Source organism: Chlamydotis macqueenii, chromosome 6, assembly GCF_036417535.1.
Source record: "Chlamydotis macqueenii isolate bChlMac1 chromosome 6, bChlMac1.mat, whole genome shotgun sequence".
NCBI classification, from domain to species: Eukaryota; Metazoa; Chordata; class Aves; order Otidiformes; family Otididae; genus Chlamydotis; species Chlamydotis macqueenii.
In genome coordinates this window covers 21796062-21822690 of record NC_141561.1, presented here as the reverse complement: position 1 = coordinate 21822690, position 26629 = coordinate 21796062, and the positions used below count along the sequence as shown (strand labels likewise).

Sequence of the window (26629 nt, the reverse complement as noted above, 5' to 3'; positions counted from 1 at the left end):
ATCTTGGGGCCCTATAATGTATCCACAGACATGCTCCTTTGCAGACCTCTGAGCCACTCAACCTGGAGCTTAGTCCATCTCTGGTTCGAGTTACATAAGTCAGGTGTGGATCTGTGTTAGTTGGAGGTGGTAAGTTTAACAGAAGTTTGGTAATAAAGTTTTCATTGCCTCAGAGAGTTTCCTGGGGACTGAAATTCTTACTTTGCTTTGTTGAATATTTAATTTTCTAAATCAGCATTACTTTGAACTTCCTTTCCACGGTTATAACTCAATGTTATAGTAGGTAAGAACTTGTATTGGATAAATTCAGAGATGATACTCAAGGACACAAACTACCTAAAAATGTGGTTACTTTTGTTATGACTTCTGTCCTTTTAAACTGTTTTGACCATTGATAAAATGTATAGATATTGCTTTAGTAATCTGAAGCCTCCATTGCTGCCTTAATTGCCAGAACCCATTTTACACTTGTGCAAAGGCAACAAGATAAACCGCTACTTCAGTATGAATAATTCTGGAAAGAGTGGTGGCAGTTCATGTCTGAGCTGGGTAGAAGGAGATAACTATATGACGCAGAACCCAGCACAACTTCATCTGCATATAAATAGACTTAATCAGAAATGCAAATTGCAATCAGAACAAATTTTAAAAGCCTGTGATAACCGCGCAGATAACAAAAGGTCAAACACTTGTATTGCTGAAGGTTTTAAACTGTTATCAGTCAGTGGTGATTCTTTCTTTATGACCAAATTGTGAAAAAGAGAAGTATAAGCCAGTCTAATCAATAATCAACAAATTCTTTCTATATTTTTTTCTATTATCACAACTGTCTTGCAGTGAATCTGTTTTACACTGTCAATCTCATCTTAACTTACTCAGCAAGACTCAATGAAATGAAAGCAAAATGAAACAAAAAATAGACAGTATGAAATAATACAGCTAATCTACAGAACTATATATAGAGAGAATTTCTGTCCCTTTTTCATATCCATGTATGACAATCCAAATCTTCATAGTTTAACATTTTTTGGGTAAATTAAAAAATAAATTGTGACTATAGTTTGTTGTGTAGTCTTCTTCCACAGTAAAATAAGCCTAAGACTCCAGTGGAATAATGTTTAAAAATGTTATTCAACAGTTACAAATATCGGCTTCTTCCTCTTTTGAAATAAATGTTTTCACAAACAGTAGCTAAGAAAAGTACTTTTGAAGGGAGGTACCTTAATATTATATGATTTTATATTCTAAGATAAGAATAAAATAAATACGTAAATTTTTATCATTTTAAGTCATTCTAAATATAAATTATTGTAGATGTCAGGCTGAAAAAAAAAGTCTTAACATTAGCTTTTTAATATCTTTTCCTATGAGAGATTCTTAGGATCTGAAGCACAAATGTTTACCAAATATTTCTTTCTCCTTTGACTAGATTGCCTTTGAACAAATTAGTGAGTGAAGAGAGCCATCTAGTGCCATACCTTGGAATTTTAAAAAGGGTTTTCACTGGATGCATGTCAAATAAAGGAGGGTCTCCATCCCCCAGCTCAATAGCTGTTATTCCCAAGGACCATACGTCACATCGCGCATCATATGAGTAGTCATACTGTTGTTCACAAGCAATGACCTATCAGAAAAAAAGCAGAGAAAACAACGCTTTAACCCAATGTACCATTCACGACATCCTAGTGTGACAAGAAAATACTTTTTGAGTCATGTCAAAAATGCTATGTAGCTTTCAAATCTGTATCTTTGTCTGTACATCCCAGTTATGCAAAACCCCACAAAAATATAACAATAAATTAGAACTTCTCTCAGGTTTGTTTCCTTTAAAAAAAATTCCCTCTTTTTTAAAATACATTAACCTCCATAGGATGCTTCAAAAATCTAAACAAAGAACATCACTCTACTAAATTCTGGTTTTGAAAGCACTTCTTACAGAAACCTATTACAACAGCAGAGAACCCTATCGATGTTATTCTTATTAACTTCCATGACTATTCATGAGGATAGACTGATCTGCACAGCTGTTTTTTAGATAAGAATATTCTATCTGTCATTTCTGCTACTTTTTTTTTCAGTTTGTCTCTACTAGATTTGAGTAGTTTTTAAAAAAAATCTTTATTAGCATACCATGTACCTTGTCTAAGAAAAACTGAGGATAACAGGAATTTCTCCTTGGACATCAGAACAGTTTTACATCACAAACTTGATGCACACTTCCAGCTAAGCCACGGCTTGCATTCTAATCGTAAGCGAACGATTCATATAAGTGGGAAAAAATTCTGCATCTAAACGTGAGATTCAAACTAAAGTTTAAATCTAGCCCTTATATTTGCAAAGGGACAAGTCAAAAATTGCAGCTTCACTGCCTTTTATTCTATTGTGATTTGGAATCCTGTCTCAGGTTTGTCTTCTCAAATCTCATCAATTAGACCAACTGCTTTGAAAATCTGTCAGATCCCCGCATATTGCCACTATCAGGTTCCATAATTTTTCTCATAGTTAATTTGTACTTAAGATAAACAGACCTTCTGACAGCATGTCCTAGGATGGCTGTATCTATGTTCTAGAAGAGATTTTTTTTTTTTTAATTTCTGTATTACTTCCAAGTTCTTGTGTTAGGGCTTCAGTTTGGAACAATGCTTTGCAGAGATGCCAACATGCAAGTCAGCACCCCAGGAAGCTGCTGCTGGCAAGGTGCCACTGACAGCCTGCTGTAAGAAAACCTGGCCTGGAGAAGCTGCTGATTCCAGCTTAACCTCTTGGTTACTTTCTCCATAAGCCGCACCTAACAGAGGTGTTCCTACCTCTGGTAGAGATTCTATCCAACAGGCCTGTAGGACCTGTTCATCTCTTACTCCAGGACTCACGACCCCATTATACAGCACTCATTTATTTTATCAGAAATCAGGGGTGTTAAACATACTAATTAAAATAATACCAAAATGGTTTGGGGTTTTTTTTGGCAGTAAAGTTGGATATTAGTTAATTCATTTGCTATATACTAAAAGTTCAGTTCTTTTCCTAGAACAAATCAGTCCAGAAAAATTAAGACCTTTCCTGAATTTTCTATCAATGTTTTGACGAGTGTTGAGCTCTCTCTCTTCCTCCTCATTTTTCCAAGTTAGTATGCCAAAGAAATTTCTTTCCATACCCTACTGACAGTGGTATTTCCCCTTTATTGCCGTAATATCAAAGAATCTTCTGATAGAGTATTAGACCAGTGTTTATCAATTATTGTTCGAGGAACACTGGTGAGCTGTAAGACATGATAAAGTGGTCAGCAAAATGTCTGCAAACCATCTAAGAAAAACATGTATTCACATTTCCCTACACATCAACTGGCAAATAAACAGAATGGAGAAAAATGAAAGTAAGCACTGCAAAAGAGGGTTCAGGGATTTTTTCCTGTTACTTGAAGAGGCACAGTTTTGTTAGTGGTTTTTTTTCAAAGTTGTCACACAGGGACCATTTTCTCATCTCCCCTCTCTTCAACAGAATGTCTTAAGTGAAAGCTCTGAAGTATTTCTCAGTTCTTCAAAGAGTTCATTATAGCCTTGAGCTCATCCCAGAGATCTCACTATCTCTTGAAAAAGATGAGTTTTACTAGGCAGTAGATAGATTCTATGCAACTCAAACAGAGCACTTTGAGCCACCACCCTTATTTCAGAGGCCTATATGATAATTTAATTTCCTTATACCACACCTCAGAGAGAAGGAAAGAAATAAAATTTTATGTAAAAACTTGTAAGAAAGCCAGTGTGGAGATCCATCAGAGATACTTAAATAATACTTTCTAAAGAGGCCATACTTGGTGTTGGCTGGAGTTTCCTTCTTTTCAGTTTTGCTCATATGTATACTCAAGGACACTTCCGGGGGAAAAAAAAAAAAAAAGTTGCAAGCAGCTGTTTTAAAAAAAGAAAACTGTGTTGGAGCTTTTCTCAGCTTCACAATGTATTACCTACCAAACAAAGAGAAAGAATGTATAACAGTCTTCCGCTCCACAGCTAACAGCTACATCGCCAGTAAATATGGTACATGCCAGTAAAATCACACTATGGCAAAATACTGGCACTCTAACCAAGGGGAATTAAACACCATCAGACTCTCCTCCATTCTAATATTAGAGCCTGCAGCGACTCTTTTAGAAAAAATATTGTCCTTAATCTGCATTCACTCTGTTTACAAAAATTCAGTCAGTGGACCACGCAATCCAGTATGTATTAGACAGTTAGGTCGCCTACAGTGAGATCAGCCTCACAGGAAACATACAAAATGAACTGTTATTCTGACACCACATATGCAGCATGTATATCAAGCTACTGATCACTTCGGTTTGAAACAAGTTGCTGTGGGATTTATTATTAGAATCTTACCAAGTTGTGTACCACTTAGAGAAACACAAATGCCACTAATTTTAATTTTTTAAGCGAGAATCAAATTTTAAAGCTTTGTCCTTGAAGAAAGGTGCACATCGGCATTTTGCTTTATATGTTAGCTAGCAGATTACACTCTACTGGAAGAAGAAAGACTTCTCTCAGTCATAGTTTAGAAGCTAAGTCCTTCGGAATTCCCCAGTCTTGTTTTGCCTTGAAAACTATTACTACTCTCTACAGAGCAAAAATCTCTAAAAGCCAAATACAAAAAGGAAAAATGCCATTGACTTATCTTCCATTATGCTCCTGATTCTACCAGGAACTCAGAGATACTTATTTTGGGAAACATCTGTCCTTTTCAGATGAAGTTCTGGAGCTGAGAGTGCCTCACAGCACTGCTGATGCCTGCTCTGCCCAGTGGGGCATGAAGACACAGAGCCCAGAAGAAATGATCTGAAACTGAGGAAAACGCTACTTTCTTTCTCTATGTTGTGCAAAGAACATCATCACATCTGTACTTATTTTATATCCAGCAAAATCCTCCCCTTCTTGTACAAGCAAAAAGGAAGAGGTAGTTTGTTTTGCTGCAAACACTATGTTCGTGCCAAAGGTTCAGGGGGTGATACAGTTAATCTCGAGATTTGCCAGTAAACACCAAGGGAATAAGCACCCAGTCTTTCACTTCAGTGTGGGCTGGTTACACGCATATAGTGGCCCAGGTTGCTAAGGAGACAGGCTGTTACCTTTTATATTAGTTGTAATTTCATCATGATTTCATGCCCAGCCATACTGCTGTAGGATGGAAAGCACCTAAACACCACACAGAGAAACAGATGATGTGACGGTAGTCGTCAACACTAATTGTGCTGGGGGTCACACTGGGACATGGTGAAGTGTAGGGGAATTCACTGGTCTGGCAAAGATGGCACATAAACAAATCAGTCACACTAACTGGAAGGAATTTAGAAAAGCCAGTGATTAGGCATTCTGTGTGATTTATCACTTCTACAGAAACACAAAACTTCACAGAGATAGACAAGATGATTCACATCCTGACAAGAAGACCTTCTAATCAAGGATATAATTCTACTTGTTTTGAAATCAATGCAAAGATTTCTTTGAAATTCAGCAAGCCCATAAGTAGATCACAGGTGGATTTAAAAGAGGGAAAACAGGTAATATGGAGAAATAGCTATTATTTGTACAGTGGTCATACTGACTTGTGGGCAGAGAGGAAGCTATACATATATTTAGCTGAAGCAAAATACATCAAACCCTTTCAAATTTATCCGGAACTGTTAGAAGTGAATTTACTTTCATTTTACCTCAGTATATACAGTGCACGTACAAAGTATAGCTGCAAGCACACACAATACAGATAACAGCAGTACAGATGTGCTACCTGGAGACGACTGCTACATAATTAGCGCTGGTGAGCCACCCGCAGAAAGGAGTCTGGAATTAAAAAGGTTGATGCTTCTGAAGAAAGGTGGTACTGTACTCAGCTGACGTAGCTAACTAAGCAGCTTATGAGGTGTGCGAGCACAATGCTGAAAAGCACTGCGTATGTAAAATGAATGTGGCACAAAATTGTTACCCTTGCTGCAAGGAGAACAAAATTGCTAGCTATGCAAGTCAAATTAAATAAACCAACTGAACTTCTGTGCTCCACCTGACACTATGTAACCCAACTTAATTTATCTGCATAGGAAATATAATACTAAATATTCTTCTAAGTCCTATGCACAGGGGAAAAAAAAAAAAAAAGTCTTTCATGACAGCATTTAGCAGTACTGGGGATTCTGAATTATGCAGACCAAAGTGATAACGATCTATCTTTATCACTCCCTTTCTTCCTCGTTCACTCCCTTTCTCCCTCCCCTCCAGCACATCCACATAATTAATAAAAGATAAAATTTGTGATTGAAATTGGTTCCATATTCCCTCATTTTCTTATTTGGATTTCAGTTCCTTATTTATTATCATCACACTATTTTTTCCATGGTGTATCAGAAAATGATTATATTGTTAGAAATGTTACCAAAATAAAAAGTAATTAATATTTTAAACAATTCTTATGATTAATTATCAAAACTAATGTTGATTCATTGAAATTAATTATATGACAAGTATTCAATTGTGTCTTAATAGTTGTGCGTAATCAATTTTTATTTTTATTTTTAACTTCACCCAAGTGAAATATTCCTGAGACCATTAGACCGCTCTGGCAGCAGGCTCCATTTGTAGGAAAACATAATACGTTTTACCAGACCAAATGATACAACGAGGAACAACAGATAAGCTCTGGAGCACACAAATCTATTTTACTCTATACCACGAGACCATCAGAGCTTCAACACTACTAATACTAATGTCACTGACACATTTTTTTTCTGACCCGCAGATTTACCCCTGAGCAGTAAGGATATACACTACACATCTCATACAGATTTGTAAATGTTGTTTCACAAAGAAACTGAAAACTCAGAGGCAACTCCAGTCTCATAAGTAAAACACATTTCATGTAGGGATCTCAGTGCAGAGCTGTGTGGTATTAAAATTATTTTCTCTACTATTTGAGTTTTGTTTTGTTTTTTAAATTTTTAAACACCCTACATGAAAGTTTTACAATCCCTCCATAGCTGCTGATAGGTTAGAATAAAACAGAAGCACCTGCAACCCCTCCATATCCCTTCACAAGATTATGGCCATGTTATCAAGGTTGCTGGCAGGGTTTCCTGAGGTTCCCTCCAGCTGCTACTTCCTTTTCAGCCCTCTCCTGCCATGCTAACCCCATGAGGAGGCCAGCTCTCCTGGAGGCAAAGGAGGAGGTGATGCCTTCTGCCAGACCCCACTCTGCAGGGAGAGCTCACTGGTGCTGTCCTGCTGCGCTCTCTGCCTCTCTTGTGTGTCATCTTCTTTAAAGAAACCTTTGCACTCCAATTCAGCTTCCTGAATTCCACTGCTTTCCTTCTAGACTTAAGCAACTTCAGCGTAACTCCTTACTACTGCAGTTTGTTAAAGCTTGGGTTTGAGAGCCACAGAAAATTAAGAAAGTGGGGAGAAAAAAAACCCCAGGGCATAAACTGCCATTTTGTTTATTTCTTTATTAAATTCCTAAATATCTGTGTTCCTAAAAAGATAACTTTGTTTAAATCATGCCAGTCAGCTCTCAGAAGGTGGCATCTCAGAGTCACAGCCATTTTAGCCATATGGGGCCATTTAGAGACCTAATTCTATCCCACATTCTGCCAGTGACCTTGCTGTAAGTCCTTATGCAAGTCATTTCACTTCTATGTCCCTCAGTCCTTCCACACAGTCTTACCCTATCTATTTGGAGCAGTTGTTCCCACTCTTCTCCCCCTACCTTCCCACACTCATACTCTGATAGTTCCTCTCCGGCATGCCCACTCCCATTTATCACATGTACCACAGGACCGCACTCAAACCCAGTGCTGCTTTTCAAGATGACAGCTAATATTGCCTAAAAATAATTTCTAGCACACCACAGTGTCCCACTACTTTAACCTCCTGAAAGCAGGGATGTAATTTCAAAATCTACGCCATGTAGGCAATTCCTTTACATCCTAGGCTTAATACATTATCATAAATATAGCAATGTTAAACAACAAGTAATTGTTCAAATCACAAATGTAACAAAAATCTATGTTGTGAAATATTTAATGCTACAATTCTTTATCTGTACCATTTATGCCATTTATTATTTTTACCCACTAAATGTGTGGGATTTTTAAGAATGTCACTATGAATTAATCATGATGCCAGATAAACACAAAATCTGTAAAAGCAGTAGAAGTTTTCTCTGTTTTCATCTGTTAAGTTTCTTCTTAAGGACAATTGGCTACTTTTTAAAATTACTTACGTTTTCAATCTTCTCTCATTTACTGTAATTATTGAGGTAGGAAAAAAATGTAGTAAAAGCTAATTCAGTAATCTATCTTATCATTAGCTGTAAAAGAATAGTTATTACACCTTCATGGAAGACGTTACAAGGAAATATTTTCAAAATTTTCCTTATTGGAGAAGGCACATAGTTCCTTTTGTTTCTTTATCACAAAATACACATACTGTTTCACTGTACAACTGTTTTTAAATGGCTTCCAGGTAGAAAAATAATGTTATTGAAATCTATATCCTATTTATACTAAGCGGTGGATTCCTATAGTTCACTATAAATTAGCATTTTCAAAATTTCATGCTTAGTTGACATTTAAAAGTGTAGTGAAAAATGTGCATATCAGAAGAGCTAATTTTAGCTAATAAGGAATTAAAGCAAAGAGACCTGGAGCTATTAACAGAATGTTGACCTTGAGTCCCATGATGTAAGCAAAGGGCTGGCAAATAAGCTAGGTTGAAAACTGACAAAATGAGAATATATTCAGTAGTTTCAGGAAAATTACTCACTGCACTTGTTTTGAGTTAATTAAAAACATAAGCCTAGGTTAGTATGCACTTATCTGTTTTATGCTGTATTTCCAATTCGGTATTTAACTACATATGAAATGTATTTACTATTAAATGGGTTTTCTGGTTAATTTTTCATGTCTTCTACAATAGAGAAGGAAGATTTTTTTTTTTTTAACCAAATTCTAAGGCCCAGATACAGCCCTTACTGTAATGAATATTGTCTTCAGTGGAAATGCTGCTGTGAGTCGTTGCAAAATTAAGATTTTTCCCTTTATATATTTTTCAACTACATTAATGCAAATTAGTTTTTGGGGTGGTTTTTTTACCAGTATGATTTTCTTTAGATTATGCAGACACTGCTTCATACTGAAACTATGCAAATATTTCTCATTATTTCAGGATTAGACTTATTGCACACACATACGATCAGATATAAAGTTCAAAACAATACAAAGGAACATTGGGGGGAAAAAAAGACAGTTTAAACTAGTCATCTATTGTTCTTACAATTCAGAAATGTATTCTGATGCTCAGAATTTTATCGCAGGAAGTATGCCTTGATTCAGCAGGGAGAAGGAAAACAATCTGTTGTCTCTGGGGCAGTCTTACTGATCATTACTTCATCTTGTCAGGATGGTAACAAATATCCAAAATACAGAGTTGATACAGCTTTAAATAGTACAATGACATCGGAAATCAACAGTAAAACAGAGCTAAGATTTTACCTCATTACAGAACTCATATATCTTTACCAATGTCTCAGCCTCTCCTACTGTGACATGTCATACTTCAACACATAATTCTTCAAAGGATCAACTATGTTTTAATTATGCTCCTTTTAAAACATAAGTATGTATGCACCATTGTAATTTTTAGCACTTATCAGTAAAATATGCTCCCTGTGGTTTTAAATTACCTTCAGCATCTCTCTAGTTCTTTTTGACTTCAAGTATCTTTTTATTTTTCTATTTCTGTTCTTAAAACTAGATTTGGGCCAAAGAAAACACAGACTCTAACTGAGCTTGTTCCAAGAGTCAAGTTTCCAGCTAGATCATGACAATATAATTATATTTCAGAAAAAGGAAAACCGCAATTCTATTCGAACTAGATTTTGTTCAGGTCTGCACTGAAGGTTGAAAACAAGACGTGTTAATGTTTAGAACTAGAGATGTATAGACAACAGTTTCAAATCTGATTCCTCCCGCTAGCATTCAACAAAATTTATTTCAGCAGATTTTAGGCATAACATAAGTGTTTGGCAACAGGTAGCTTTAAACATCCATCATACTTAAACTACCTTGCCTTATTTATCTTCTTTTGGCACGCCTGTGGTCAGTGTTCCAGTTTCTGCATGTCTATGTTTGTAAGTTGAGACAATACTAATTAGGTTAAACAGCAATGACTGATTTTCAGTGAGTCTGCTTTAAAGCTACTCTCAAATTTACATCCTTGCCAAGTTCCTCTGTTGCTTCCACATAGTCTAGTTTTCCCCTGTACTTTCATTTTTCAGCAAAAGTTTTGTTAACCACATGCTCTGCTCAAAACAAATGCTCAAGGACAAATCTTTTTTATTTGTCCTGTTGCTGCTAAACAAGCCTCACAGCCATCAGGAAAAAAAAAGAGCCCTCTAACATGTTCGAGTAACTCAAAAATGGTAAGCTGCTGCTTTTCATGCTGACACCTCACATGACCCTCCATCCCTGCTATTTTCCTACGAACGTTTGCTATTGCAAGTACCATACTGTACAATCCCTTTGATACATTTTGCAAACCTCATCTTAAAAGACAATGGTTTTCCTCATTGGACAGACTGTTCCTGATCCAGGCTGATCTAGTGACTCCAGTTTTCAGCATATTTGTCTCCTGCTTATACCCAGTTATGCCTACGTGTCATCTTGAATAATCTTGTGTCATTCTTCTCCAGGTTTTATTTTCCTGGGTTTACCCTGGAAAATATTCCATCAGCTTCATTTCACAAGATTCATTTCTCTAAAACACTCCTGTGGTCTCTGTCTCCAAGGCAAGCTTTTTCAGATCGCCTCTCCACTCTCCCTTCAGATTAAATCAATTTTTCTCACCCTTAGATAAGATGATTGCCTTATGCATTGAGGCTTCTATGTTTCATATAAAGACAGTAAAAGTCCAATTAAAAAAAAAATCCTAGTCTTCATGCTTTCTGCTTCTCTGATTAATAACATTTCCTTCCTCTCCAGTTATTTTATGGTACTTTGGGGTTTGACATAGATTCTATCCTATGTCAAAATCCTTAGGCAGCAATATTTTTGCAACTGTTAAGTGCTGTGTTATTTTTTGCTGACCTCACCACAGTCTCATCTAGAAAACATTGCTCCTAATAAGCTGTTACCCAAGCAGTAAGTTTTTCAGCTTATTGCAGTCCTAATACTTCATATTTCACATTAAAATTTGACTGCACATTTTAAAAATACTAGAAAGATCTCCCCAGAATTAAGGTAAATTGCTCTTCACACATCGGTTGAAATATGTCATTCATATGAACACAAAGAAAGCAAGTGCAGTGACTGGAGCACAAGTGTTATGCAACTTGTCATTTAAAAGCCATTTCAGCAACAGCATAACGGATATCTGAGCATCTTACAGCTGTTTTGCAGACTGGTAGGTCTATGAAGCCTGATCGGCATAGCTCACGCAGGCATGCAAATGTGATACGAGTTACTGTGGTTATGGTACTGGGTTCATTATTTTGACAAATATTTTCAAAACAGGAAGTATTCAAAGCTACTTCTGTTCCTGTTTTGATGTGTTATGCACATAACATACCTTGGTTGTATTTTCAGGTCAAAATTTTTCAGATCAAAATCTCTGCTTATTTCTTTGGCTTTTTAACTCAAGAATTAATATTTTCAAGCAGGACGGGAAAATAAATTCAGTATGATTACTGCCTTTGATGACAATTATTCAAGCAAAACAGTGCTGTAAAAATAACTTATAATAATCCAAGTTCAATAAGGTATTTCATAATATGCCTATTACTGTCTAGAGGAGTATTTTATAAAGGTTTCAGAATGTCTTCAACCAAGGTGATTCCATAAATAATGCTTGCACAGTGGTTTCTAATGTATCTTGTGTCTCCTTTGTGACGTAAACTGGTTGTTATGGAGATGGTAAAATATCAACCATTCTTTGTGAGACGGTGCAAGATCAATTTGGGATCCGTTACAGCAGCTTATTTTCTCTGCTCAGCTATAATCAGCCTTCCTTAGCAACAGAAACAGATGTATAAAAAGTATAAAATGTTTTAAAACAAATGTTTGCGTGATACTTCGATCTGTCTGACATACAGAAATAGACCTGTGTGCATTTGTAACAGATACAAATTCCACCCCAAATTCCCCAAAATTCAGATAAGTCTAATGTCCTTCATCAGAAATGAGGCTACTATTGTTATTAAGGTTTAGTAACAAATAAACAGACCACTCCCTTTTCATTTCCTAATTTAATTTAATAATCTATACCTTACAGAAGTATTTTTTGTTCTTAAAGCAGGGAGGGCAAAGAATAACATCTTTCACTCCAAATTCAGGGAAAGTACATAAGAGCCTTATGTTTTCAATAGTGTTAAAACTTTCTAGAGCTTCATGAAACCGAAGTAAAAGGATTATGTCTGGGGAGCAGTATGCAAACATGTAGTCTAAGATACTTGACTAGTCCACCTGTAGATTATTTTTCTCCATTTTTAATCTATACTAGTCCATGTGTCTAAGTGTGTAGGCCTCCAGTCAACGATTAAGGGTAAAGAACACACAGCTGAGTCAGGGTTTTGCAGTTTTACAGAAAGAGAGGAATGTGGGATTCCTCCTTCTCCTACCACTTTGTATTCACAGGCACAGAAAAGCACTTCAAAACATAAGTATTTGATTGGGAAGTCATAAAACTTTCAAGAAGACCCTCAGTTATTTGCAGATTATCTGTACTTTTATGGAAACATTACAGAGAAGAAAATAATGAAGATTATAAAAAATCAATTCTGTATATTCTAATAGTACATTCATTTCACTGAACAGGGACCTAGATGCAGAGTAAAGGAGAAACACAGTCACAGGAGAGGGAAGTAAAAATACCCTTTTCTCCTACTATGTGAAAGCAGCAACAAAGTGTGCATTGCAATGAACAGAGACAACCCAGAACGTTTGCCTACCTCAGGTGCCATCCAAAAGGGTGTTCCCACTGAGGTGTTTCTACGCAGCCGTGTGCTGGTAAGCTGGGCTGAAACACCTGCAACAAAACACATCCAGAAAACTTGACTTCAAATTCATTCTGTCATTTCAGTCAATTTATTTCAAGTATCTAGAAAAGAAACCCTAAGCCTAGGAGTACAGCTGCAGTACATCTGGCCAAACTAGGTGCAGCATTTGCACCGAATTCTTTGTTAGATTAATTTCAGCTTGCTGTTTTCTCTCAGAATTGCTGATAGATTTTTTCTTTTTTTGTGAATGACTCTGTTTGAAGCACTTTCATTCAAAAAACTCAATTGGCATCTAAATTTCACAGACTTTCTGCTATTTTCATGAGTATAAACAGGAACATTCAAATTACAACTCGACTGTAAAACTTCTGTTTCCAAAATTTACTCCCTGAACACCACTGGCAGGAAACTTAATCTCTAGAGTATTTGCAGAGGCTCCTGTTCAACAAAACATTTATGCACTTGCTTAAATCTCCCTATTGAGAAAAGCATGGAAACTCAAGCTTACAGTGCAGCTTGTACTTAGCGACTTAAGCACATGCTTAAAACAAAGCCCGTGCTCCAATGCTTTGCTAACTGGGGCTAGACTACTGAAGCACAGCTGAAAAAAAGGAAGAAAGAACTAGAGTGAAATCAAACAACGTTAACAACCAGAATGAACTTTCACAGCAAATCACCTTCTATGCTCTGGTCAAAATAAAATTGAATTTTAGAGTTCAGGAGCATTCCAATAAGCTGACAGAAAACCAATATTGCCTTAAAAAATATTTAACCTTAACGTGGTTTAAAAACAAACAAACTGCTCCCATGGCATTACCCACAAACAAAACCAGGCATAAATACATACAGTACACGTTGCCTGATGTCAAAAAATAAATCGGGACTCATAAGTTGTAAGTTAAACCATTTGATTGCTGGCTCCAAGATTCAATTCTGTTCTTATTTTTTATTTTTCAGTGTGATTGCAAGCCTTCAGTGATTTCCTGAGTACTACTGTGAAATAGTTAATGGCTAGGATGTACAGCAAGCCTTTATGGATTTCATTCTGATTTCTCTTCAGCTAGCTTAATTTGTATCTGCTATCTATGGACACTCCAAAACGGTGCAGAATACCAAACGGCTGAGAGACAGAGACAGTGAGAGAGAGAGAGTGAGCATGAGCATAAATGAATGATAAATTGGAGACATTTTGGGTTGACTTACACTGTGACCAACATTTATTCAAATATATCATGCTGTAGAGAGCAGCTGACAGAAAAAATGTGTGTTACATTGAAAAAGGAAGTTGTATAGTCATGTAATAAAGGCAATAAAAGTGCCTCAATTAAGGATATCTGTGTTATAATCCTCTCTGTGACCTAATATCCATATGTACAGCCTTGAATATGAAGTAACTTTTTTTTTTCTTCAAGATTCTATCTCATTCTGTGGATACAATTGATTTGATCCTCATCAATTTGAGTTCTAGTTACTTATTTAGTATATCCAGTCCTATACTGAATTTAAAATTATTATTTTATTTTCCTTTCGACATGTTTCTTTCCCTCCTCATTAAACCATAAATCTCCTTAACATTCCTGCAAAATAGGAGGGGATTAACCTAAAAATATCCAAAGCATCCAGTGTTTTGGGGTACTTAATCTGAGATCTTTCAGTTTTCAAGCACTCCACATGCCTCAAGTACAGCTGTAACAGATCTCAGCTGCAGTTCAAGAAGACTTAGCTTTTCTGCAAAAGAAGAAGAGATGTTTCTGGAAAATGATGAATAGAGTGGCCACTTGTAAGAAGTTTGATGCAAGTGACCTGCCAACCTCACAAACACTGGTAGAAGTAAGAAGAGTCTCCAATTTGATGCTATTCAACGGAACTGCGAGTCCCTCCTCTTCCTGAACTCCTTGCATTTTTCACTATATGTCTTCCACCTGCTGCAGCAAATGAGACAAACAGTTCTACAAACAATATCACCTGTGACTCAGTCCTAATTTGTTCCCAGAGTCCCTCCTGTGACTACAGCAGTGGGCTAGAGGAAAAATAGCAACTTAATGAAAGCTTGGTGGCTGATGCTTCTTGACTTAGGAAGCACACAGACATGTGGGCATTTATTAGCATTTACTAACTGTTGTTAGGAAACACTCAAGACTGAACTCATATCTTTTTCTGAGGTAGTCATATCTGTTGTAATTTTCTAGTGTTACTGTTGTAGCTGAAAAAGTAGGAAAAAAAACCCCTAAAACCTAAATGTAGAATCAGAGAGACACATGGGACACCAGAGAGGTTGGGATTCTCAATTTCCTTGAATGTGTCACTTGGAGTTGCAGTACATTGATCTGCCTTTGGAAGCCAGAGCTCCAAGCTGAGCTTCCATTGCAGCTAAGGCCTCTGATACCTCTGACAAAAATGTTTTATCTGGGGAGAAAAGCCAACTTTTCCCAGAATGAATTAGTTACAAGCAAAGATCATACCGCCAAAATTCCCCCAGATGAGAAGGGATCTTTTTCCCCTGTAGTAGGTCAGGGACTAACGTGAAGTTTTTCTTCAGGCCATACACTTCTCCCAGCATTATTTTAATTGCTGCCTTTACCATTCAACATAATGAACTTCTGTCCCTAGAAGATACTAGAGTCTCTTGTTTCCCAACTTACTTCAGCATCTTCAATAGATTTATTAAATTTAAATTTTGTTAAATTTATAATACCATGAGAACATCAGTATTAAATTTTCTTCGCACTGCATACATTTAATATTTTTGCAATTTTAACAAAATACTACTATTTGCAGGATTTTTTGGCACACCATTTTACGCTACTCTCATGTTGTGAACATTTGTCTTTACCTTCATGCACTGCTAAGCAAACAAAAATGTTATTCACAATACTAGTCTCAATGACGATTACCTTATACATTATATGGTTTAATTAATAAATCATATTACTAATAATCTGACACCTTTAATAAAATTGTCTATTCCATTGCATACATATCTGAGGGACTACAGCATTTCCTTAGTTTTCTAAATGCATGTTTAAAGTGAAAAAAAAATTTCTTACAAGTAAGTTAAATCCTATTGCCAAGTCCTTTTCTATCTACCCCTCTCTCTCTCTCTTCCCCCTGCCCCTTCCTGTTTCTTACAATGTTTCCAGACTGGCAATAATTTAACGGCAATAATAACAAATTAAATGGATGTTGGGTTTTGGACCCAAGGGACCATTTTGCTGTCTGCTCAGAGGGAAAAAAATATGCTTAAGGCTAGCAAAAGTCATTTCAGAGAGAAGAATGTTTCCTTTTCATATGCAAAAGACAGAATATCTAAATTTAAATTAGATGGACAACTGCCCTAAAACTGACATTCCTTGTGAAATGCAAAAGAGCTTTGTAAATAAAATGGTATCTTCAGAACTATTTTTAATTATTATGTTATTACATTTAAGTGTTTAAGTTAAAAGTTTATTACTGACTTTTGGTTAGAATTTTTACTCTTGCTGTAACAGGTTCCTTCTCCATTTTTCCTTCTTGAAATAATTCTGAACATCCTTCTGAAACAGTCTCTCACTATGGCATTCTGCCTTCCCAAGGGAAAGTAAACAGATGCCTTTGGCTAAACTGCATGCATCAGGAAAACAAATGGGAAGTGGTCATTACCAAAGTCAACGAGCTTGACTCCACCTTCTGTTGTCAGGAGAATGTTGTTCCCTTTCACATCACGATGAATGATCCGGTTATTGTGTAAATGCTGAAGGCCCTATATACCAGCAGTAACAAAAATAAGTTTACTCCCTTATTTAAAAACAATTACCCTACTATTAGGGAAGGTAATGAAGACAATCTGCACATACTCTATAGAAACATCTGTCCACCGGATTACGTGCTTGATACAACCCCTGCTGCTACAATAGCCCGCATAATATTGTCAACATTACCATACCTTATAAATGGAAAATTTATGTATGAGGTGAGTAAACTGCACCCTCTGCTGTCATTACAAGCCCAATGAACGTCCTTACCAAGAGAGCACCATATAAGATGTATGAGATTACAGCTTCATCCAAACGTTGGCCACACTTCAGTAGGCCTTTGACAAGCTCTGTGACAGAACCTCCGTTGCATAGCTGTGAAGGGGAAAGTGGTGAGGGGGGAAAAAAAGCAAGATAAGTAGATAAGTCCTCAGTTACTCAATATAATTGTTTAGGTTGTGAACACCTACTGTGCAAAACTGCACTACAACACAAGCCTGTGAACTAAGTTTTACCTTGCAATTGTTTACATTGTCACCCCACGTTAGAACATATTTTATTAGCAATGTTCATAACAAATCACAGCAGCTTGGGTGAGGGGAGGGAAGTGAAAATCGATGATTTTAAAGTGTAATTTATAAAATGTAACTAAAATTCAAAATATTATGAATGGGACTCTATTTTGTTGTTAAGAGAGGATTTAATGGTTCAATTTACATTATTTCAGTATTTTCACAATAACAGGTGCAGTATCTTTTTGAAAAACTGCTTTTATGCAAAGAAAAGGCCAGACAGAAAAGATTGATGCTCTTGATAACTGTGGGGCAACAAATTACAGTCATTTTAAACTTTCACTCCATCAATGCTCCTGCTGGCAGGCAATATAAAGTAGACATAAGCCATATCTCTATACTCAGATTTGATGGCATGTGCTGCCAACAACTGAGATAAAACATTCTGATCCAGAAAAGCAGCTTCTTGCAAGCATTTCCCATTAATGGGCTGCCATACATCAAAAGAGGACGAGAAAAAGTAAAATCATTATCTTTGTATATACATTTTCACCCACACAATTAGTTAACTGTCCATGCCCTTCTAAGCAGCTATTCCCCTCTCTCCTTTCTTTTCTTTCTCTGTCATTTTCTTAGGTTAATATTCATAATTGTTAGAAAAAAAAATGATGGGAGAACTGATTTCCTTTATTTAACTGAATATTCTCCTCTAGACCCATTTTCGTAGCCAGCACGCTTACCAACATTTCTGTCATACAGAAATCACACGCATTTCAACACAAGTTATTTTACATTACCAGTATTAATTTTAAAATACTACAGTGTAATCAGGAGAATGGTATGTAAACAGAATTTCTACAGACTCTCAAGTTTTGCATCTCTCAAATAACTTTCACCAATTCTGTATCAGTTCAACCGTTAATTTCTGTGATATGTCAATATTTTCCTTCATTTATTACTAACTTTCCCTTGCACAAAAAATCCCCACTTGACTAAAGGTTTTAGGTCATGGAAGGGACCAGATGACATGATAAATGTGATTTACATCCTTTATGTAAATAAGTTCCTGAAGCAAAATTTCATCAATGAAAACATTGACAAGTTCTGCAGGAATTTGACTTTACTTTTTAATTCATAAGTAGGGAATTTTAATTTTTTTTTTTTTTAAATCAATGGCCTGGGAGCATTCATCTCATTAACAATTTTCAAATGTATTTACAGAAGAACTTCATCATCTCGTGCAAGAAAGTGGATGTTTTTCTTTCCACACTTAACCATTTGCTGACAAGCTATGAAGACAAAGATTTTTGTTTATTGCTTTCATTGCACTGAATGTTCTACTAAGACATGCTATACTAAACTTATCTCTAGCCTGCAAATAAAATATAGAAAAGTATATCTTCACTTCAAAAAAAACCTCAAACTGGTTGTGACTGAAAAATGATACAGACTGACAACTGCTTGGTAGCATATGTTAAATGAATGACTGACTCTGAAAATAAATACATCCCACAAACACTACTGCAGCTGGCAGTGACACTGTTCCTGACAGTCCGCAAAGATCTGGGACAAAACGAACTTGTAAACTTCATTACCACTTTGTACCTAATGGTAATACTTTAAATAGTGGACTGGATGCACATTTAGATGGAAGAGTAGAGAAGCTTGCTTTGCAGTTGCCTGTGCTACACCTATCTGAGAAATACAGAATGCTAATCTCTAAAATTCCTTATGTAGTAAATTAGTTATCATAATAATATTTAAGGTGTGCACTTTTGCAAACCTTCCTCATCTTAGGCATTTATCGAAGTAAGATACTCTTCAGAGTGAGTAAATATGGCAAAACTGTGCCTGAAGGAAAAAAAAAATCCACTGTTTTATTACAAATTTTGGAAGTCACATATCCAATGAATATATTTCATCAAAGACCCAGGGATCAAAGTCTCAGTACTCTCTATATTCCCTTTTACTGAAAAAGTGTCATTAATTTACAATATAAAAAGTAACTGCTACGCATACATAAATTTGCATGTAAATTCCAAGGCCTTGTCCAGTAAATTTATCTGTATAAGTTTTTAAATGTTTAATTTCTTTAAAACTTTAGATAAAGTGCACCAAAACCCACCTGAAATTAATATACTTAATTGATAAGGTCTGTACAAACATCGAACTCTCTCTAATTTCACATTTAATTTTGTTACATAGAATAGGTCACCATTTTGCTTTACAAAATTTTGTTATATGGAAAATCACATGTGAGGCATCTGTCAGATACGCTACACTTGTACTGAAAAAGAAAACACATGGGAAACCAAGCCCAAACACAACACAAAGCCAGCAGGCATACAGTAAAAAACAACACCAAAACAAAAATACTGAAGCTCCTTTTTTAATAGTTACTGAAATTTAAGATTAAATACATCTAAAAGTGTGTATTCAAGCTACATATTCTGCAGTACACAGAATTTAGATGTATTGTTAGGATTCCAAAACTTAAAGTGGAAATAATTCTGATTCCAGTCAACATTCAAGAACAGGGAGTGGAATTTCCAAAGTGATCAGTAATTAAAAAGTGAATGCTACTGCTCTAGTTATAACAGTGATAAAAATGTTTGAATGGTCTGTTCCTGCTCACCAGTCTGTGCAAAAGCTCTGTATCAATTAAGCCTAGAAAATATTGAGAATAAATCCTCATCTTGCAACAATCTTTGGGAGTCACTCAACTGGCAATAAGACCACCAAACACATTTTCATTGCAAGACTACCAATTGCCACTGAACAAGAAGAGTTAATAGATCGCATTTCTGTTGCTAGGTTTTCAACAACCAGCCTCTAGCTTTAAATTACCATTAAACAGACTTTCCCATCGCATTTCCTCTGTTCACTTTCGCAATAGGCAGCGTGTTTGTTAACTGTCCTCCATGTTACTACTACATCATCTTTCGCATTCCCCTCAAGTGCTTGAGCTCTCCAAAAGTTTAGAGAAATGTCTTATCTAATGCTTTCTCCAACATGAAAAAAAATACAGCCCTTTTTAGGCAAACCATTCTTACCAAAAGGATTTGCTTGCTTTGGAGGCAAAGTGTAGCAACTTGAACAGAAATAAAACGCAAGGACATTCCCTATTAAACAAACTTTAAGTTTGGATGTGATTTTCAACAGTAGACTACCACATATCATCTTTCACCAGTGCTTTGATTAGCGGCCCCAGTCAGAGAATCACGAAAGCCTGTGACTCTCCTAGCAATAAAAAACAGAAACCCAGCAACATTTGTTAGTTAAGATGTAATGTTATCAAAATGTTTTTACCTCAAGTACTAGCCAGAGCTGTCCTCCCACATATTGATCTGCTTTGTAAAACATCCCATAAAATCTAACAACATTAGGATGATTGGGAAGAAACTGCAAAATATTATATTCTGCTTCAATTTCTTCATCTACATCCTAAACCAAAAACACAAATACACAGAACATATAAACACAAGTAAGTCCATATAAAGTAAGAACAAAATCTAATGGATAAAAAAACCCATTTTTTAAAATTAGTTTGTAGTTTTAAATGATTTTACTGTAATGCAGCTGAAAGTACTAACACAATACTGTAAATTTAATCCACATCAAATCATGCCACTTTTGCTTTTTTTACATACAAAAATGTGATGTCTGTGTACAGCAAACAGTTTTTCTTCAGGGATTCTTTCAGTGCATAATATACTTATCCAGAAAAGTAAAAATTATACTTAACTTTGGTCAGTTGTCTAAATACGAAATTTACACATGTATTATTTTCTAACCTGTTTTTAAATGTGCATATTTTTTATTGTGTAGGCTAAATGTAAACCTTTGATTCATTCTTTTCTCTGTGGTTATCAGATGAGACCAGAGAACAATTTCACAAGATCTCAAAGGGGACATCAGTAAAAACAAAGACATCCCTATGAGGAAAAGACATACACCAGAAACAATTAAGGAGAGACAAAATATAACTCATTAAATAAGCAAATGTTACTAAATATTTGTTAATGAAAGAATTCTGAGACAATTACAAAATACTGTGTAATATCAGCACACAGGCCACAACTCAGAATAGTACTTAGGCACCGAATCTTCCCTTGTTTCCACACAGCCTGTGACTATTTGAAAATTTAAACTCTTATATGCATTTTCCGACTTTTTTTTTTCATTTTTCTAAAAAGGATATAATCTTATTTATTGCCTTCTTCAGATTTATACAAGAGAAAACCAAGATGAATTTCAGTAATGGCAGATGACAGAAACATAACTTTTTTAGTAAATATTTTAGCCCAACTGTTGTGATCAAACTCCAGCTTGATCCAACCTGAGCAGTTGCCAATTAAATCTTTCATTGAAAACTAGGGCCTTGGTTCTCAAGGGAAGGCAGGCATTTAATACCCACTAAAACTGGAACAGGCACAGAACTGCCTCTGAGAATTTGGGCTGTGCTCTTCTTCCATTTTTATATCTTAACTATTGCCTCACGGTATTATCCAGTTATAAAAGATAACTACGAAATATCCTGAAATTCACAGTACTTCCGGGATGGGAAAAGTAATTCTTCTAAAGGAGTACACAGAATAAAATAATAACATTAATATTAACAGCATCTTCTATTTTCCCTGCTATAGCAGGCCCCTAAGAGGAATGCGTCTGTGCCTTCTTATCATTTGCATGCTCCAAGCATAGATATCTGAATTTGTACTAGAAGAATTACATAAACCTAAAAAAGAAACGAGGCAAATGTTGTGTTAAAATTGCATACAAGATGATGAAATTGTAAGTTGCAGCCTTCAGGTGCTGGTACCAAACTCCTTCTGTCAATGCATTCTGCAAAATTGTTCCCTTCAGGACACTTTCAATACGTTATAAATTTGATTTACATGTCAACTCTGAGAATGCCTTTAAACTAACGATGAAGTTACAGTTTAATATTGTTTACTTACACTGATAGGATCCAGAATCTTTACTGCTGCCAGACTCCCATCTTTCTTATTGGCAACCTTATAGACTTTGCCATAAGTGCCTTTCCCAATAGTCTCTATAATTTCCCAGGTATCTGAGGGATCGGCTAATGATTCTAGTCCAATCATACTGGAATTATATTGAAACAATCCATACAATGGCTTCCTGGAAAACAAAGCAGACACACATACAGCGGGACACTCTAACTAACTCTGTACTAAAGAAGGCTGATATGATAAAGAAATCAAATACTGTCCTAATTTGAGAAGAAATGCAGATAGAATCACAAATGAAAACCAGACAGAAAGACCAGATCACTAAATGAAGTTTACTTTGCTGTATGCATTATTGGCTTCAATCATTGCCCCATAGACTACACCACTCTGAACACATTTTAACAAGTTCTGACAAAACCTGACTCCTCCCTCTACCGCATGCTTTTTTAATGGATATTTTACACAATTGGTTTAACACAGCTCATTAAATGAGGCCCTATTTCTCGTGCATTAAAAAGCCATGTCATACTTTTTACATATTTTTGTCTCATGCTCCCTGGACAATTGCCAGAGAGGCATTCAGTAGGTATCACACCTCATCGGATCTGATGTATCTACAATAGGGCCATATATAACTAGCTTAATAAAAGTTAAGACTGGGCTGGCTGGTATCATAAAATACAAACTAACTTGATAATAGCCAACAGGTACACCACTGGGGTGACATTCATCCCTGGAGATGTTTCTCAACAATTGCACTTGTCTATACCTCCATACTTCAGTCAGAGCATGTTATGGTCAGCTACATTGGCTCACTGCACCTCCACCTTCAGGAGACATCCTGGTCAGGGGAGTTGCTTCCCCAAACACTGTGATGTATGGATCACTGCAGCCTATGCAAAGGCTTCCTTCCCACCCTTGGAATTACATGGATGGCAAGTTCTGATTATTAGGAAAATGATAATACCATTTTAGGATTTCATTTCAAGTAGTGAGAACTTAGATCTTTCCCCTGAACTGGAATTAGAAAAAGGAAAGATAAAGTTTAAGATGAGATTAACTTAACCTTATCATTATCTCATCATTAGGAAGTTGACTGGTTTATGGTTTCTCTAAGAAAGAATATTATTTGCCCATTTGGTGGCTGTCAGTATGTAGACTATTTCAGCCATCTGTACACTTAACTAGGGGAATGTAAAGTCCGAGATCCATTAACAAACTGAATGAGAAAAATAATAGTGATCTTGACAAAAGCAATTGATGACACCACCATAGCTGACTGTAAAAGCTCTGAATTTTTGGAGATGGATCAACTAACACCTCACACATACATTTGAATTTTAAGGTTTGAGTCATTTCTTTCTAAGCATGTCTGATCTCTGCAAATCTGCTTGAAGTAATTTTAAAAACCTACTGTCTTACTTACCTCTTCACTATTTCCAGCATCATCGACGGCTATCTGGCATGAGAAATTTAGTCAGAAAGAAATGTGAGCCTGCGTTGTGGTTTTGTTTAGTGAGGAGGGGCCTAAGGTGGTATCTTCTGTAGGAAACTGCTAGAAGTCGCTCCCCTTTGTTCAGTGGACTCAGCCGGGCCTAGGGCGGACCCGCTGCTGGCCAAGGCCGAGCCAATTGGTAGCAGAATGTTCCATGATAACACCTCTGTGATAACGTATTTAAGAAGGGGAAAACAGGGAAAAAAAAAGAGAAGAGAAAATGTGAAGAAGCTGAGCGGGGGCAGAGGCGCAGAGGGGGAGGCATGAGCCTTGTGGGCCTTGCAGGCCTCACCCTCTGGCCTCTCACCAGGCAGCCGACTGGGCCCAACTCGGCCCAGCCTGGCTGCAAGAAGAGGAGAGGAGATGAGATGGATGATGTGAAGAGATCCTGAGAGGCATCTGCCAGCCTGTTGTGAAGAACTTTTCTTGTGAGAGAAACAGCTGCAGAAACCAAGGTCAAGGTCAGTTCAGAAGGAGGGGGAGGAGTAATGCAGCTCCTGGCCAAGATTCCCCTGCAGCCTGTGGTGACGACCATGGTGGAGCAGGTTGTCCCCCTGCAGCCCATGGAGGTCCACGGAGGCGCAGAGATCCACTTGGAGCCTGTGGAGGACCCCACGCTGAGGCAGGTGGATGCCTGAAGGCGGCTGTGGCCCGTGGAGGGCCTGTGCTGGGGCAGCCGTTCTGGAGGGACTGCACCCCGTGGAAGAGATGACCCACGCTGGGGCAGTTTCACGAAGGACTGTGGCGTATGGGTGGGACCCCACAACGGAGTGGCAGGGGAGGAATGTGAGGAGTTCTTCCCCCGACCATGAAGCAGCAGCGTAAAACAACGCAAGATGAACTGACCGCAACCCCCATTCCCTCTTTTCCCCCTGTGCTGCTCGGGGTGGGGGGTGGGGCGGGGAGGTAACGTTAAGTTCGGGAAGAGGGAGGGGTGGGGGGAGGTTATCTTGTTCTCTGTCTCATTATCCTGCTAGTTTTCATAATAAATGAATAGTTTTCCCCAAGTCGAGTCTGTTTTGCCCATAACGGTAACTTTAAGGATTTTCTCCCTGTCCTTATCTCAAACCTCGAGCCATTTTTCTTATATTATCTCCCCCTGTTTTCTCGGAGGGTGGGGGGAGTGAGAGAGAGACTGCGAAGTCTGGTCCCGATCAGGGCTGACCTACGACAGCCTGGCTGGGGAAACTGATAAATTACTAAGAAATGAAGCAGCAGCTCTTTAATCTAATTTAAAAAATAATTGTGCTTTCTGTTCATGAAAGAGAAGAAGATAACCTGTGTGCAAATTCACATGCCGCGAAGATCTGTACAGCAATACTCAAAACGCAAGCATGTGTATAAACTAATCTGCATGCTTTGTTCCTTCACAGAAGAAATTTTTAAATTCCTTTAGACCTTAAGACAAAATGTCTACATGTTTTTAAAGTAATTTACCATATAGCAGGCACAAAGCTTGACTGTTACTAAAGGTTAGAAGTATAGTCTTTTTTTAAACAATGGCAGACACATTTACAGAAAACCTCTATTTCTCTCCTTGGTTAAAACTGTACTTGCACCAAAGATGGTGTCAAAAATATATCAAATTGCTTTGGTCTCTAGACCAAAAAAGGCAAAAAGAAGAAGGAAAAAGAAGAGAAGAGGGGGGAAAAAGCAAGAGTCGATGTCATTTGTCTGTTCTGGGTCAATAATGTAAGTTATTAGGACAGTTCCTCACTACTTGGATGCAATACAGCATGCATAAATAAAGAACAGTATTCTGAACACATACAGTTAGCACCTCAACAGAGATGCAGGTCAGGTGAAAGACTTCTCTGAAATCAGTGAACAGACTGTACTACATGCACTGAAGACAACAGCCACAGACGCGTAGCTCCTGATAAGCTAACTTTAAGAGCAAAATTTGCTTGCAGGGTGGGAGGTGGTGGTGAATACAAAACCAAATTGGAACAGTTGCATTTCAGGTTGAAAAAAATATATTGAACATGTGTGATTTTAATGCTTTAGGAGAAATGCTACAGATGTTCATGTGCAAAAACCAGAGAACAGACTGCAAACAGCTTTGATGCAACTTTACCAAAAAAAAAAAAAGAAAAAAACAAAGAAAAAAAGAAACTGATATTTATTTCATTGTATAACAGCTATCCTACCACACAGATTGTCCAGAAAATGATGCATGGCACTCTTCACACTGATGTAATATTTATTATGACGCCTCCTTGCAAGAAGCTATTGTGGATAAATGTTTTTCCTTAAAACAAAACAAAACAATCTAATGTCATTGCCTGCTTTTGTTCTGATTAATAAGTAACCATTAAAATGGTATCTCCCAGTTTTCTAAATACATCAACATTTCTTTATACTAGAAGACAATGTTGGCAAAATAAAATCTAATGCAAAATTGTTACAGATGAAATCCTGGTGGAGAACTGAAGAAATATTTTAGTGAGTGAGCACTTCTACGCATTGTGAAAACAAAGCAGCATTTACAGGTAGCCTATTTATGCATAACATGGAATCAGATTTCTCAAATATGTACCATAAACAAATACAGCTTAAACTAAAACAGCCTCTTCTTGAACTCATGTAATATATACCTAAATGAGTCTGCCACCAGTAAAAGTGGCCATTGCACACAACATAGTAACCCTTATGACATTCCTATGATAGATGTGAATGTTTTAGAGTACAAAAAAGCAAAAGAATAATACCTGCTATTATCTTCATTATTGTAAAATCTGGATTTTTTTTTTTAGAATACAAAACGTAAACATTAAAGGAAAAAGCTGAAGTTGTCAAGTAAATTTGTGGTTTCTTTTTTCTATTTCCTGATTTACTGAGCTTCAGAAAATCAAATGACATTGTTTTAACAAAGGCTGCCTTTCA

At 36.8% G+C, this 26629-nt stretch overlaps 1 protein-coding gene across 1 annotated transcript in view; it reads right to left on the bottom strand.

The window, feature by feature from the left end:
• MYO3B (myosin IIIB) overlaps positions 1 to 23697 on the bottom strand; it is a 174647-nt gene extending 150950 nt beyond the window's left edge. The window contains exons 1-7 of the mRNA XM_086750593.1: positions 23675 to 23697; positions 22234 to 22417; positions 20582 to 20716; positions 17031 to 17135; positions 16669 to 16768; positions 12982 to 13058; positions 1479 to 1624 (exon numbers count right to left, since the gene is read on the bottom strand). Of these exons, the coding sequence (XP_086606719.1) occupies positions 1479 to 1624; positions 12982 to 13058; positions 16669 to 16768; positions 17031 to 17135; positions 20582 to 20716; positions 22234 to 22417; positions 23675 to 23697 (770 nt within the window). The remainder of the gene's footprint in view (positions 1 to 1478; positions 1625 to 12981; positions 13059 to 16668; positions 16769 to 17030; positions 17136 to 20581; positions 20717 to 22233; positions 22418 to 23674) is intronic.
• Positions 23698 to 26629: the final 2932 nt, after the last annotated feature.